The 16,908-nt window shown below is 40.8% G+C and overlaps 1 protein-coding gene across 1 annotated transcript in view; it reads right to left on the reverse strand.

Annotated features, from left to right (window-relative positions):
* Positions 1 to 16,908, reverse strand: part of MYO1E (myosin IE) — a 101,450-nt gene that overhangs the window by 51,307 nt on the left and 33,235 nt on the right. The window contains exons 2-5 of the mRNA XM_067305453.1: positions 13,757 to 13,900; positions 10,503 to 10,592; positions 9,501 to 9,595; positions 1,501 to 1,588 (exon numbers count right to left, since the gene is read on the reverse strand). Coding sequence (XP_067161554.1) covers positions 1,501 to 1,588; positions 9,501 to 9,595; positions 10,503 to 10,592; positions 13,757 to 13,900 — 417 coding nt within the window. The remainder of the gene's footprint in view (positions 1 to 1,500; positions 1,589 to 9,500; positions 9,596 to 10,502; positions 10,593 to 13,756; positions 13,901 to 16,908) is intronic.

Raw genomic sequence — 16,908 nt, forward strand, 5'->3', positions numbered from 1 at the left:
TTATATGTAAAAGAAGCAAGAAAGCTTGCATCTGGAAAAAAATCCTCTTGCTCTGACAAGAAATACAATCTAACCGTCTTTTTTCTCAGAGGTTCTAGTTTCTATTTTTGAAGAAAATCCTATAAAACTAAACAAAATGGCTGAGGCTGCAAACAGCTCGTACTTCTGCCCACTGCTCTGCCAAGCAACACAGCCATTAAATTGAGCTGGGTTTTCTTCGTCGTCTCGTTCTTAAACAATTTCCTTCCTCCACACGAGCACTTAAATCTTTTTGGGGGGTCTGGAACTGCAGGCAGTGAAGGCAGAGCAGCAGGAACTGCAGGACTCAGCGAGGGCTTCAACAGCCTGCTTCAGGACCAGTGATGCTGCTGCCTAGTTGACTTAGACGGTAATAAACAGCCTGTTACTATTATTTCTGTCTCTGATTCCAGGAGATGGAATATTGTTAAGCTATTAGCTTCTGAACAGACCTAATGCATGCTAAGTTGTGTTGGGAAGACTGAATTTCATCCCAGGAGAAATGTTTGAGGCAGAGTGTCAACTTCATCAACTGTAACTTCGTAACCACTAACAGTATTTTTAATTTTATACAAAGAGCTGGATTTTTTTAAATCAACCAAAATATTTATTTTTGAAGTAAAGCATGATTAAATTCATTCCAAAAATAACACAATGCATACTTTCTCTAGATCGCTCCCTTTGCTATTGAATTATTCTGTGCACTGTTCCTCTATCACTTTTGCTCAAAATTAAACAGGAAGAACACACTCAACATTAGATTGTAACAAGGCAAATAAATAACAGTAAGCAGTCAAAAAGAGTAGACTTGTACAAGTAGCTACTACTTACCTATCACTGTCTGTCAATCAACAAATGACCTTATATAACTTCATTAAGGGAATTTTATGGCTAATTCACTACATTAGCTTTAGTTAACAGGCTTATATAGATAAAGCAGACATTGGTGATAAAGTTATTAACAAAAGCAGCTATTTGCTGTTTCAGCTAGCTTTTAGAAATGCTATTGCCTCATAAAACAAGACGATGTTCCTGCTCTTTGCTCTCTAATGTATACATACGGCTCATAATGGAAGTAACAAAAACACAAACAAGCAGTTCAGTTTTCAATAGAAAGCCAAGCCAGGGGAAAGAAGATCGTATCTACGAAGAGGAGATTGTCGTTGTTCTTAACAACAAGGCTGTTATTGGTGAAGAACAATAATTAAACTACTTTTTCCCCCTTAACTTAAAAATATACATAATTCAGCTTGGAAGCCGTGAAGCTTTTAACAGAGATCACGCTGGCCCCGTGGGTTTCGCCTGCGTGGGTGCCCACCGCACGGGGGGCCGGCGGACGCATAAGCGAGCAGCTCTGCGTCCCCTGCAGTCACCTCTGCTCAAGAGCGGGCACATGTGGGGCAGCTCGCGCCAAGCGGTGCGGCTGGAGAGCTCCCCGCTGCCCCTGCTCATGCTTCAGAGCGTTACTCTGTACCAACTCACCTGCACTTTAGGGCCACCTCCCGAAATTTTGGAGATGTAACTCATGATATACTTAGCTGCCACAGTCTTTCCAGCACCACTTTCCCCACTATGAAAAAAGAAACACAACAGCACTCCTGTTAGCTGGTTCAGGGTGAAAACCATGGGGAAATCGGTCAAATGCACACGGCCACTCTGCCTAGATACGTTATACCAAAAGGACAGAGAGAATGCTACAGAAAGCTTGAAATACCTAACATGAACAGACCACCATGATCCAGTTAGAAACAAACTCTAATGAAAACTTAACTGAAAGAAAAAAAATAAATTGTCACTCCTATCAAGCAGTCTTCCCACACAGGTATTTTCTGGCATGCTGCCAAATATCTGGAATCATTACTGAAGATTAACACAAATACAAAGTAACTCTGGTTTTCACTGGAGTTATTTAAGGCTTCTCTTGTTCAACCGTGACAAGGTACCTTAGCAAAGAATAATAATAAATATAAACCAAATTTACATTAGGTAAGTTGGGTCACATATAGACAGTGACATAGTATTGTAGCATGATACTTGGATATGTTTGTCAATAAATAATTTTGAATGAAACATCTCGCATGGACACCAACATCTCTGTTGGACTTCGAAAGCAGGAAAAAAATATAAATCAAGAAATAAATATGCTCAAACCAAGATACTCAAAACAGCACAAGTATGCTAAGAGCACAATTCCCATTTAAGTTCAGTGGGATTTTGGGCCTCGTATGCTATGCCAGATGCCTACCTTAGTTCAAGAGTCTTTTGTTTTAGGCGTTCCTGAATGAAATAATGAGACATTATTAATCACATCCTGAATGACGGAAGAACTACCTTCCTGTTCCTGTACCTCTTGACACAGGGTACAAGAAGTTTTAATATCCCATAGTAGCTTTCACAATTCCTTCCTTCCTTTAAAATGTTCACTTCAATGTGAATACATTTTACAGCGTTAGTTGATTTGCTTTCTCACAATTAGCATGAGTTTCTCGAGAGGCAGAAAAAGACTGGCATGGTAAAACTTTATTTCATACCTTAAAGCTATCCTCATTTCAAGAGAAGTGCTCCAGACTTTCATAAATCTTGATGCAAAAGTCAGCTTTGACTGTAAATACTTTACCCTGAGCTGGACAACTATAGTAATACAAAAACCAACAGGCACACATGTTGCTTCGATGTCACAGTGATATCTGAAACATTTTTTTCTTGTGTGAAAAACTGTGCTATCTTTGGGCTTCTGAATAATTTCAGTGAATATTGACTCTTCTGTTCTGTGCCTGCTTGTTCCTGGATGTGGATCAAGTGCACATCTTTTCCTGAGCAAATTTTAGCTACATTTGCCAGAGAAACATCAGCATGTCCTGCACAGCAAAAGGACTTGCTAAGAATGTCAGCTCATAGCTTCTTCTCAGCATGAGTAATGGAGACATTTCCAAATGTCTCCAAAAATTTAAAAAAGCTCCCCAAAACTGCCAAGCTGCAAATATTATTTTACATCTTTAAAGCTTCCAAACAATGCAAAAATACTGAAAGGAAATTTTGCCAGAAACGTTTTCACGCTTTTGTCTTCTCCTGACTGCAGTTGTACAAATCAGACAGGAAATGTGAAAACGTGAAAAAACATTTTTGATCAACTCAACTGTGTTCTGAGACCTCACTCAAGTATGCATCATGTCTTTTATTATTCAAACCAATTCATCTTTTCCTACGCATAAAGGAGAAGAAAACCTTTACTACTGACATCTACTATATTCACAGGAACAGGCTGAGTTTGCTGGATGGCAAACTATATTTAGAAGTCCATGTCAGCAATAGTTTGAGAATTAAAAATAACAGTTCTTCAACCCAAAATTTGCTAACAGTAAATTTGCTCATTGTATTGCAAAACAAGACACAAGCCAGTCTATCCTAAATCATATTCTTGAGCTTATAAATAAACGCAGTCCTCAGCAGAATACAGAAACAGATCTAGAGCCAAACGCCAAATGAATATGACCAGATATCATTTATCAAGCAGTAAAAAGTAACACATTTCTGCAAGATTCTATTAAGTATTTTCAACAAAAAGAACATCCAAAACAACTTGAACTTAACCCTAGTAAAATACAAGACAAAAATATTATCTACCTAAAATACATGTTCATCCACTATTTTGAAACCTAACCCTAAGAATCAGAATGACTTCAAACAGCTTCCGTTTCCTCTAACCTATCATAAAACCAAAATTCAAAGTTCTCAAATGTTGCTCAAGTACCTGTTCTAGTATTTTGCTATGTAACCAAAAAATAATACGTTTTAAAGGCTCCTATTTTGTCTGCTAACTCTGCACTAGAGTCAGAGAAGTGCTCTGCACTGTTCCATGTTATCCTCTCCCACCAGCAACAGACCGTTCATCCCGCCGGCCTACGTACGCTGCGGTCAGCTCTCTTCCAGCTTGTCCTGTTTCAGCACTTCCTTCCCTTTAACTAGATGGGCTTTGGAGACTTAAAATTGTTAAGTAGCCAATAATCGGCTGAAGAGCTGAAGCGATATGATGCTGTACGTTTAGCATAAGCCCGCAAAGCTTTTCCAAGAGCAGGGACGGTGCTGACCCGCGACAAGGGGCCATGCAGGAGGCAGACCGGGAGGGCGTCCGCGGGCAGCAGCGACACAGCCCCCCGGCGATGGCCGACCGGCCGCCCACGGCACGGCTGCGCACAGGGCAGTTCTGCCCCTTACAGATACTCAGGATATCTGGATACAGATAGATTATCACATGACTCCCTGCTATCAGGTATGGGACTTAGAAAAGATGTGTAGCCTCTGACGAAACGCTGACAGCATCGTCACAGAGATGCCCTAGGGTAGCCAGCAGGCTGCAAACTTCCTGTTACAGTTGCTCAACTGCCTTCAACCAGCATTTTGCCAGCTAGCTACCAGTAGTTGTCACAGACGTTGCCTGAATGGTATAGCAGATAAAAATCTGCATGTGACAACTTGGATCTTCAAAGACACCCAGCTAACCCTAAAATTTTGTGCAGTACAGATACATAATTTTCCTATGCTCTCTCAAGAATCCCAGCAAATACTGATATGCTGCAGTGTAAAACGAGCTGCAGCTGGGGAAATTTATAAACTTATCCCAAAAGTCGTACCTACATCTGGTCCACTTTTCATTTAGAATGTATTTTAAAAGCTCTACCTCTAAGCTACCTTCGGGTGATGAACAATGGTGCAGGAAGAGGCACTGGGGGTGAAGAAAGACATGCTTAGAACAGTGGCAGAAAAAGCTCTAAACAACAGTTTTCTTCAATGCCTAAATTACCCCCTTCTTTGTTCAAATTAAGTGTAGCTTTTAGTACTCATTCCACAGCGGCTGTCACAGAAATTGATCCAGAGGAACTTAATTCCATTTTATTGATAGTCGCTGTTGGGAGGTAAGAGGTCCTTTACATTAAATGCATTTGGCTGAAAGATTGCCTTTCAGAGTTTGCTTTAGATTTATGCACGCATATACCTTTTCCCACTTTTAAAGTTTATTGATCGAATATGAGTAAATTGCTCCAATTAAACTAGAATAAAACAGGATGCTGATACATTACTTATGAACTGAAGTAACTTTATCTGAGGGGATGGTATCTTGCCCGCAGTAAAGCTCAGGTGCCACATGGGAACTGCGGCAATGCCAGCAAATGATTCTCATGCAAAAGAATTCCCACATACATTTCACTGCTCTGTGGCTATTACAACTATTGCAAGATGATACAACAATCATTTTCTTGCTTTTTAGTTTTAAATACCTTGAAAGTACAAGGGTTTTTAAAAGTTGAAGAAGGAATACTAAATGGCTTAAAACAGCAAGAAGTGAATTATGGAAAGTAAACTATGGTACTGATAATTTTCAGCCTAGAGACTTCACTTACTAAAAATAAAAACATTATATATTCTCAATCACTAACAAAAAAGATAATGCTTTAACTGTTACAGAATCATACTGTTTCTTCTAGCACTATTTGCTACTTCAAAAAAGAGACTTTTTTTCAGCAATGTCAATTAACCCTTAGTTGAAATCAGAATTAAACTACAAATGCAGAGGGAAAATTTTTAGCTCCTTCCTTCCCAGAAGAAATGTAATCCAGTGATTAGAGAAGCAACATCCATACAGAGCCCCATTCTTCTCCCTAAAATTAATTTGCTGAGTGACATTTAATTCAGTCTCCCTGGCTATAGAACAATACAAGTAACACTTATCTACATCATCAGGACAATGTGGAAATTTTATTACTAAATATTTATAAAGAACGCTTGGATCTGCAAGTAAAGAACACTGTATAAGTAAAACATTCTGCTGTGCTTGGATGAGCTTGTTAGTTTGTTTACATACAAAATTTGCTTTCTTTAATTATGTTCAGAGCAACTTCAGTAGCATGACTTCAGTGGAATATTTTTCCCCTCTGCAACTGAGTTTTTGCCTAACTTTTCTGACTGCATTAGATTTATGTTCATACCACTTCCTCATTAAAATTCAACCACATCTCCAGCTGGATTCTGTACTGGAGAAGTTTTAGAAAAGTCAGTCATCTGAGGCTTCTGGAAAGTTGTGATATAGAAGCTGACTAGCAATTTCATATTAAATTTTGAACTTGATCAGTTTAAGACAGATATGAGTTCCTTACTAAAAAAAAGATGAGGTACGAGATCTCTCTGTTAACATGCATTTGTAATATTTAAGATGTTGAATTGTCTTTTCAGGTACGCAGCCATCACATACAGCTTTACTGTACCAAAGATTGCCTCATGGAGGTGGAACGTAAACTAAAATTAAAAACAAGAAGGACTGAAACACTGCTTTAAAGCAACTGCAGCATCTCATGGCAGGAATCACAAAGAAAGGGAAAATAAAGTCCTTAACTTTATGGAAATGTAAGACTTCAAGAACAATCTGAAAAGAAAGACATGTACTGCTACACAACAGAAAAGTACTCATCGTAAGCTCCACCGTCCTCATTAGAGGACAGCAGTAGCGCAGAAGGAGCCGAACGCCGCAGCAGCCAACCCTTCAGGATTAACACCTGGGTGGGACAACTCGCTACGGCTGTAACCGTCGCCAGTGAGGGAGAACTGCAAACAACCTCCTGTAGCGGACATTTCTAAGCCGGGTCCAACAGAGGCTTAAGTAACGCACCGTGCCTCAAGAACCATAAACGCAATGAGAAACCAGGCTGCAGCGGACGCAGAAGCGGTGTCCCGCGAGCAGCCCGCCTCTGCGGGAGGCGAGGAGCGGGCGCCTCCGCCCCCGCGCGCAGCCCGCCAGCCGCCGCTGCGCAGCGTTCAGACTAGCTCCCGGCTCCTCAGCTATAATTAGACCTGTGTACATGGAATTTTCTTAACTCATACGCACATATGCTGCAATTATTCCACTAACGAAACAGGCTTGTCTGGCCCTGGGAAGGTTGCTTGGTGAGGTTTTCTTTTTTAATTAGTATTATCATATAAGAAGATTGTATTTGGTTACTATCTATTAAGTCTTTCAGAGAACTGTATTTTCTTTTGGATCTGCTTTCCTAGTTAATGCTCCAGCTCTTTGAATAGGATGAACTTTTCCAGTCAGTGTCTAGATGCATTCCTGGGGGTTCTGGGATTAAACGTGCTGGTGAGAGCCCGTGCAACCCTCAGGCCCACGCTGCCGGCTCTTCCTCCGCCTGCCTGGAAGCCTGTGCCTCCTCTCTAGGCTCTAAAGCACTTCCCGCCCCGGTCTGGCGGGGGGCCAGACGGCACGGCACGGCGCGCACCAGCCCTTTCCCCACGGTCCTGCTGGCCCTGCTCCCTGGATTCCTCGTGCCCCACAAGCCAGGCACAGCCTTTTTGAGCTGATGGTCAATCAGCCCCGTTTACACATGATTTCCTCCCTTCTCTCTTTACAGGTCCTTCAAAAAAAAATTCATTGCCATCTTGAGGGGAAAAGAAAACCTGGGCCTGTTTCTGTACTAATTTGCTCTGTTTCTTCTGTTCCACCTGGGATTTTTGGTGAAGTCACTCCAAATTTAGACTTGTTGTGAATAAGAGAAGCAAATCTGCATCTCATAATAACCATACTGTCATCATCACTTTCTGGTTAAACTCCATGGAATAAAATGTAATATAAGAGAAAACAAAACAACCCATGAGACAAATTTTCATGGAAAAATTATGGTTCACTGAAATGCAAAGGTTCATTGGAAACCGCTTAAGTTCAGCAGACTTTTGTGGGACCCAAGACAGACAGACAGGTTTTTAAGAACCACCATTTCAGGGGCAGAGACTAGAAAGTCCTTGGCAGCTATGAAGTGAAATGGATGTTGTGGTAGTGGGCATGCAGCTAGCTAAAACATCCATTTCACTCAAGAGCTGCAGGATCTTGGAAGCTTCCAGTCTGCCAGGGATCTCAATGCTTTCTGGTGTAAATCCATTGAATAAAATGAAATGTAAGAGGAAACAAAACACTCAAATTCAAGAAATTTCTCTTTCAAGCCAGCTCTAGTCATTAGAAATTGTGATGACATTAAAATCAGAAAAATGTGGGAGGTATCTAAACAATTTAAATGAAATATGGTCAAAAGGATTAAAATATCAAACCAAACTAAAATCAGTTTTATGAATGGCCAAGTTACACGATTTCACAACAATCATTCTTCAGCGTCCCAAAATCAAATATCATCATCTGTAAATCTAGTCTCCAGCTTTTCTGGTTTTTGTCATAAGAATAATCTTAGGCCAAACAAACATGTAGAAGGGAAGAGGAACACTTTGAATAAAATGTCCCTGGAAAACATGATTTTTCTTTTCTTAGTTTTGCAGTATATTTCAAGTAACTCAAGCATGACACAGGAAGATTCTGAAGAGGCCATGCATACGTCTGAGAGAGAATTCACCCTGCACGTACACTGGGCAGGCTCTCCAAAGAGCGTACCACCCATCACTGTAAGCACAATTCCTGAGACAATTTAAACCTGTGGCTATTAGAAAAGATTAAGTCTGCATCTCAGTTCTCTGAAAATCTGACCCTCCGCATTCATTGCACTTTGGGGCATTAACAATGGATCAAAAATTGTGTTTTTTATCATAGTCCATGCCTTAAAGAACACATTTGAAATATTTTCAGCATAAATTTAGCTCCATGTGAAACATCCCAAGCTCTGGGATGTAATTTGCAAAATAAATCCCAATTTTATACCCATTCTTAACACGTCTGAATTCGACCAAACGGGACTAGGTAACTCCAGCATGGCATCAGAATTTTCGCCAAAGAAGGCCGAGCTCAGGGAAGGATTGAGGAAGAGGGAGGCAGGGTACAAGCGTTGGGCGTTGTGTGTCATGGGGCCCCATGCTGCAGCCAGGGCCAGGGCCAGCGAGACCCTTGCGGGAGTGCGTCCCTCGGGAGCTAACTCTTAGTTAACACCTGGCTGACCTTCACACATGTATAATCAACAGTTCTCACATATTTACAATGGATTTCCTCAGCCTAATAATTAAAATGGAATAATGGTGAGGACAAAATGAATTTGCTAATGTCTCTCCCCTTTGGTCTCTGACTGAATGCAAGCAAACTTCCTGAAAGCAACAACAGTACACTTATTTTTAACAGAAAAAAAAGAAATAGAATTAAAACCAGAGTATGTTAAATGCAATTAATGGGAGAGTGTCGGATTTAACAGTATCTATAGCTGTTATAGTTGTTAACCCATCTCTCATGGTGTCATTCAAGCTATTGCAATTTCAGTATTTGGCACAAAGCTGGTTACAGGAGAAAGCAATTTCTCACTGTTAAGTTACCATCAATATTCCACTCAAAACAAAAGGTAGGGTCAGAAAGTACTTAATTATCCTAGAAACCCCCAAAATATTCAGTGATCATGGACATAGCAGGTTTTTATTAATAAAATAAAAAAAGACTTTTCAGTTTCTTCAAGTTAAAAAAACATAAAAACAGCACAAAAGACGATTTCTTTCACCAAGCTTTTTCTTACCTAATAATGACACACTGATTTTCTCTGTCAATAATCATGTTTCTGTACATGTTGTCTGCAAGAGCATAAATATGTGGTGGGTTTTCATACTGTGCCTAGGAGGGGAAATAGAACATATATTTTCAACAGAGCTTTAAACAAAGCAGAAAGAGCAATATAAATCTTTATTTAAATCGGAAGAATTATTTTCCTGGAAAAACAATCCCATCTCCCAACTTTACACTGAATTTTCTCAGGAATTTTTTTTTGTTTGTTTAATAAAAACAAACCAAAGTCTCTGGTTTTGTTACTGATCTTTCAGTCATCCATAATTTTCTTGACTATTGTAAACACCCTGTTCTAAAAATGGCCTGTGCTTGAAATACAATACTTGTCCAAGGGAAACTCATATAATATAAGCCTATTCCACCCGTGGTCATATGCTAACAATAAACTAGCTAAACCACGGCACAGAGCCTGGTGCTGGATAGCTTTGGTTCACCCACTGAGCCCACTCAAACCCGGCGGCTTCCCTGATCTGTCCTCCATGGACCCTCCCGACTCGAGCACAGCACGAAGCCGAATTAAGACCCCAACGTCCTTACACTGACCCCCTCTTCAAGTTACATTCTCAAAACTGGCATCTAATCTTAGCATCTCCTTTTTGTCCACTTTTAGAGATCTCAAGCCATAGTCTCCAAGTCCACTAATGGCCATTTTTTATTACACACAACACTTTAAGGATACACTAGCTTAAAAACTGCCTTGGCAGGAGGACAGGCTTGCCAAGGGGAGAAAACTGATTTGGATCAGAATTAATCAGTACAAGAATTTTCTTGAAATACTAATTCGATGTTCCAGGCAATTAAACTCCAAGATGCTCTAGATGGTGACGGATACCAGCCAAGCTCTCACAGGCTAGTACCTGCAAAGCCCTGCAACAAGCGCTTCCAAGAGTTCAAGCACGCAGACCATCTTTGCAGGCCCCCAACACTGCGGTATATTATAGATTGTTTTACTTACAGCTCCCTGGTACATTTCAATTTCCTTTTCCCCAAAGTATGGCATCTGCTTGAAAGGATTCACAGAGATTAATACCGAGCCGATATATGTCTGTATTCAAAAGCAGTTAAGGTCTATAAGATCGTCTCAGTAACTATAATTTCATAAAATCTTATTACTAGTCATCACCATATAAAGTTTTTATATATTACATAAAACAACACAACTTCAAAGTAACATTAAATAACCATGGCTTGCAACAATTGTAATAAAAATGAAATTACTAGGCTTACAAGAATACAAACAGACCATACAATGGGATACTTTTATAATGTCAAAACATTCATCTTCTTAGGACAAGCTAAGTTTAAAAACATGTACTGGCAGCCCAAATCTGACACAATCTGAATAAAAATAGAAAAAGGAAATGGTATATTTGAACTGTTTCACCCCTTTGTAAGGGTCATTTTATCAGTGTTGGAAAAGGTTGTTTTGACCTTCACAGAATAAGCTACAGTGACAAATTTTGATCGCACAGAGACAGTGCTGAGCATGCACAGACATATGGAAACAGTCAGCACTGAGCTAAATTGGATGATTACTCAGCTGCATGTACTAGAGGGGGAGCTGGCATGTGCAGTTATTTTATTAACTGTCCCTAGAGAGGAGCATGTCTTACTCTGCAGGCTGCCCTACAAGACGACACTCCGAATTTCAGGCTATCATTAGTCCCACAAAGCTTTTTTGCAACATTCTGAACGTTGGCGTGGCACAGAGAAGTTCTCCTGAGCGCAGCTGTGGTGGGCTGAGACCCGAGCGCTGCTCTCCGTTCGCTGGCTTTCCTGACGTTTCTCACCGCAAGGGCAGCAGAGGCAGACCCGCGCCTGCGTTTTTGCCACGCCAGTTCACAATCCAGCATCCTTAACACAAACCTACCTTCGCTCACGCCCTAAATTGCAACGGGGCTACTGGAGAAGCAACCACAGGTTTCATTTCAGTCTCCCTGCTGCGGTGGAGGTGATTTCCAGCAGAGCACAAAACGGACAGCTAGAGCAAGCAGTTTAAACAGTCTAGCACTGACAGAGCGAATCTGCCAGTCCAGCCAAAATCCAGTTTAGATTGTTTTCAGCAGGTTGAACTCCCCTCTACAGAATCCAAAGGACACAAAACACTTTATCTCCTTTCCTAAACTGTAATATATTTATGCACCTTTGTAAGAGCCTGCAATTTTCTTCTCCAGATGGTGGCTTAATCTTACTGATGGAAGAGAGAATTCCTCTGTATATATCATACATATATCTACATGTATCATATACAAATACTTTAGAAACCTTTGGAGTTAGAGTTGCTACATACACGTACGAAGCAACTGAGACTACTTTAGAGGCAGGAGTGCTTCACTGATGCTGGAGTTACAGTGTGCCCATGGAAGCGAGTCCAAAACACTGTACTGCAGGTTTCATCTAATGATCTGGATTTGTTCACAGGCAAACTTACTGTCTAAGCTTTCCACACAAAAGTGGGAGAACTAACATATATTTTACATAAGAATATATTATTATGGTGCCACAGCACAAAATAGTATCATGTTAGTCAGAGAAGAACTATAAAACAGTGAACATAATTTCTGTATTGTTAATCTGCAATGTTTTCTTCACACATTTTTTAATTTAATTCAAAGAAGACTGACAACATCCGGGTCTCCAGTAAAATAAATCAAGCATTCATTGTGTCAGTACAAACATCTAAAGTGACAGTTTTCTGTTGGTAAACAATGTCAGCATTTTCTGGGAAGATTTGGTAATCTCTATGCAAAGTGGCACAGAGAAACGCTCATTCATGGGTGGACACATGAACAATTGAAAGATTGAAGAGATGATCTCCCGTGGAGAATGACAAGCCTGCAAAGAGCTGCAAAGGACTCTTCTTTTTTCCCCCCACAAAGGGATTATAATGCTCTAAAAGTAGAATCTGATACCTCATGTAACCACAAATCCCTTTGGAAAACACATTTAATCCTGCTTCAGTAGAAAGACCATCTCTTATGCAAAGCCTTCACATTTTATAAGAAACTGTAAAATGCTTTCATAAGCACAAAGCTCCCAAGAGTTGGAGAACGGGAAGTGTTCCAAAGGGACAAACGGGTCTGCGTTACTAACAGCAAGAACATGATTTTCTGCCCCTATACTATCAGTTTGACAAGTCACGCCTAACTTTATCACATTTCTATAAGGCAAAGTTGTTAATAGTGCTGTTTTCCTGAATGTAGGATACACAGAAATGTGAGCACACACATATGAAAAGCTTATGCAGTTTGGGATGGAAATGCCAGTGCAACCGCAACGCTACTTCTCTCTCAGTCCTGACTAAGTTGAGTTGTTATTTAGCTCTTACTGTCTGAAAGTATGGAAATAGCCAGGAGATGTTATTTTTCTCTCTCTCTCTGCAAAAAAAAATTAAACTCTTCAAGGAAACTATTCTCCGGATTCTTCTAGGAAGTACAAAGATCAGGCTAAAGCAGAGGGAGAAACAGAATCACCATCTAGTAGTAATTATGCTGACTAGTCTACCAAATTTGTCACTGCAGCTCATGTTATATTGTGAAAGCTAAAAATGAAATAGTGACTAGTGTTTTATTTCAAGGAAGTCCTTTGATACATTTCCAAAAGAAAAGCAAACTTTTGCTGCTAATATCTGTTTTTCCTGTTGGGTTATAAGTTCAGGTATTTTAATCTTTCATATTTCCATTAATCATAGTAAAAAAGAAAACAAAAAACAAGCCCAGACACTGTAGTTTTACAGATGTTCCCCTGTTTCCATCAGTCCATCACTCATGGTATTAACAATTCCAGACCAAGTTGTAAAACAGGGTTATGTCACAGAAGAAATGCTATTTTGAAAGCATCAGAATCTGGGAGGTAAAGAAGACAATATGATTATCATGAAATGTATATAAGGCTTAAACTTACTAATTCTTGAACATGGAAGTAGCCTCACTGAACTAACTTTAGGGCTCATGTGAATATGTAAATATATGGAGCTGTAAGCCTATCTGCAACAACGACAGGAGCAGTACTAAGTATCAGAAAGAATACCTTAAAAGAATTTTTCAGATCTGAATTTCAACACTCACATTAGCCCAGATTACAAAACGTTTTGCGTAATCTCAGATGAACTTTCACATAAAATGCTGAGGATCTTTGAGTAATCTGCTTAAACAGAACATATACAGCAAGCCCACAGGGCCCCAGCAGAAACAACGCCGTAAAGGATACGAAAATATAGTCATCCATGTATCGCTTCTTTAGGTTCTCCACTATAGAGTCCTCTGTGATTTTGGAGAGAAGGACCATATCATCCACTCCACTCTGCTTGACATTGTGGCTCTGCCAGTGGTATCTGTAGTGCCCTTTGCTGCCCTGCAGGAAAGTACATTAGCATTAAATAACTGCGAACCATCCATTCAAATTCCAACTTCCCAAATATTTTCCTCACATTGAATTCTATTGCTTGATCCAGGCACGTGTAAAAGCATACACAAACGACGTCAGCTTTCCCACCTCTCAACTGTTAAGCAAAGCATCGCACTGCCCTCAAAGATCAGAAGGTAGTTTGATGGGGTTTTGTAAATGTCTACACACAGAAGGGCTTTCAGATGGCAGGCATTTCCAAATCTAGCAGAAAAATCCTGCGTTTCCAACTGAGATATCATTTTTGGAAGCTAAGGATGCAAAAACTACACCACTACAGTGCAACTATTATAGTGAGGATAATTAATCATCTGAACTATTAAACAGGGATATGGTAGACTCTCCAGCCTTTGCAGCCTTTAAGTGAAACCTGGACATCTGCTGTTGCTCAAATGGAAGCTGTGGGCCTGATGCAGAAATTATGCAGTGATGTTCTGCAGATTACGTTACGCAGCCTGTCAGGCTGCCTGTCTTAACAGTCCCTTCTGATCTGTTAGTCACTGCGCTTAACTGACATCTAAATAGACATTTGCTCCCCACACTCGGAGACTACTATTTCAGGATGCTTCTGAAAACTTGTGACATTTCAAGTCGTACCAGCTGAAACCAAAATCTGTTTTCTCCAGCTGATTTGAAGAGTAACTAGGTTCTGTGGATACACTCATAAACTGATTAAAATCCACTCCAGATCAATGCAATTAACCAAGCTGTAAACCCACTATCTGATCCCAAGCCTGCCCTCTGCAGCCTGGCAGAAAAAGCAGTTCTGCCCTTTTGCCTTGTTTTTGGTCAAATTTTGTTTGCATCATACTGAAATTAGTAATGCTGAAATTAATACTTTTTATACAGGCACATTATCATGTATGCTGTAAAGCACATAAGGAAGAGGTGGCCAACAGAATGGCAATTTGATGTACTCCCCCCATCTTTTAACATCACAATGTCAAACACTGAGATTTGCTTACACCGCTCTCATGCATTTTATGGGACAAAGTCATATTCATCAGAATACAAGCAAGTTATTATTTTAGAGTATTTTGCAGAATAAGATAACACGCAATTACACAGTGCAAATTATAAAATTTTGAAAATGGGAACAGTATGGCTGCACTCAAGCATTTAGCAGTCGGAGTCAGTGATTTACACAATATTTGTGTACACAGCACTTCCACACTAGCAAACAACCTACTAGCTATGCAACTGTATTAATACAAAAGTGCTTCTACTGATTACTTTCCTTGTGTAAATAGTCAGGCACTTGCACCAACACAAGGTATAGGAAGGGAGCAACAACCGCAGTCCGGAGAGCACAAGGCTGTTATTTAGGTAGTGCTGGCTAAAAGTGTTCATCACAGTCTCAGAGTTAATTTTTTTCCACAAGCTTTGCTGGAACTATTAGGGGGAAAAAAAATATCAAAAACGAATGAAGACATAGATTTAATGCATATTAGCATATGGAGTCAGGCCGATACGGTGGCTTCATCTCAACTGAACAAACTAACTGACATAAAAAACAAGGACCAACTGGATTTTTATCTCAAGTTGAATTATTTGTGCTAGGAATGGACACATTTGCTTACTGCAGATAGCAAGGGACTCCTACTTTATGTGTGTTTTTTACTAGGTCTCTGGTCACTGCTACGGCCAGTTCAGCTCCGCCACTGCTAACTACACAGAACAGTTGTAATCCTGAATTAAGAAGAACACTTTTAAATGTAATATAGCAGAGGTAAATATATTTAAAAGCATACAAACGTAGCAATTCTCCTGAACATCTGCAACCTTACATTAACTTATTTAAAACAATAATCTTAAAATTCATTTAGTTTGCGTAAGACTTGCCAATTTGCTATTTGCACAATGGAAGCAATGATCTGGAAGCACTGAGAAAATGAAGGAACCAATTAATTTGGGGAAATTGCTGCAAGACATGTGACTGAAAGATCAGCTGAAGGTCAGGTTATTTGAGAAAACAGAAGTCCAACAGAAAAGCGTAACTTCCCTCAGTGTATTCATCAGCTATTTCAGATATTATACTTGGAAAAAGGGACTGGCAGCATGGACAAAGAGGTACAGTATCAGGATAAATGCAGAGGATGACAGTCATCACAAAGCTGCACAGAACATTGTTTAGTATCAGATAATTGAATAAGCTAAAGGAAAAGTGCAAGAAACGAGACAGAGGGAAAACAGTCAAGCTGCCATTGAAAGCAATGTTATCAGACCCAATAAATCAATGAGGAGAGGATTAAGATGAGGAAGCGGCGAGATGCCTGGAAACGCGCAGAGTTAAGGCGATGGCAGGCTTTACGCCAGCCCGCGGCTGCGACCGCACGGCACGCGCCAGGCCGACCGGCTCCTTCCCAACGTGGGGCGCCGGCGGCAGCAGCAACGGCGACCCGGGGGGCTCCCTTGCCCCGAGAGCCCTCCCCACGCTCACGTGCTCATCCGCAACCAGATCCCAGTACTGCTGTCTCACCCGCGGTCAAACGGCAAAGGCAGCAGAGACGTGCAGAAAAAGGCAACAGCCTACGCGGCCGGGCAAGCTACCAGCTGCGAGCGCTAGCACTGAGGAGTTCACGTTTACAGTGCGTCACAGTTTAAATGGCAGATCCTGCCCGGGGTTGGGGCTACTTATTTTCCTTGAAGCATGGCCCTACATGTAAATATAAGGCGAAGCAGCAAATCATCGATAGGAGATTACCGCCACGCTTCTCCTGAAGATCAAGATACGAGTCCAAGCATTAGGAGTGACTAACTTTGTCGATGGTTGCGTTTGCACCTTCACTTCTCGCGGGAACCGAGTGCCAGTCGGACGGCGACGTGGCCATGCCCCCTCCTGCGCAGGGGCCAGCAGGTCCGTGGTCTGTGCATGCAGCCAGGAGCCGGGCTTCCACGGGATAACCTACCCCCAAGCTCCCACGCTTCCAGGCACAGCCAACAACTACAGACTCCAA

The sequence above is a fragment of the Apteryx mantelli genome, chromosome 15, assembly GCF_036417845.1.
Source record: "Apteryx mantelli isolate bAptMan1 chromosome 15, bAptMan1.hap1, whole genome shotgun sequence".
Taxonomy (NCBI): Eukaryota; Metazoa; Chordata; class Aves; order Apterygiformes; family Apterygidae; genus Apteryx; species Apteryx mantelli.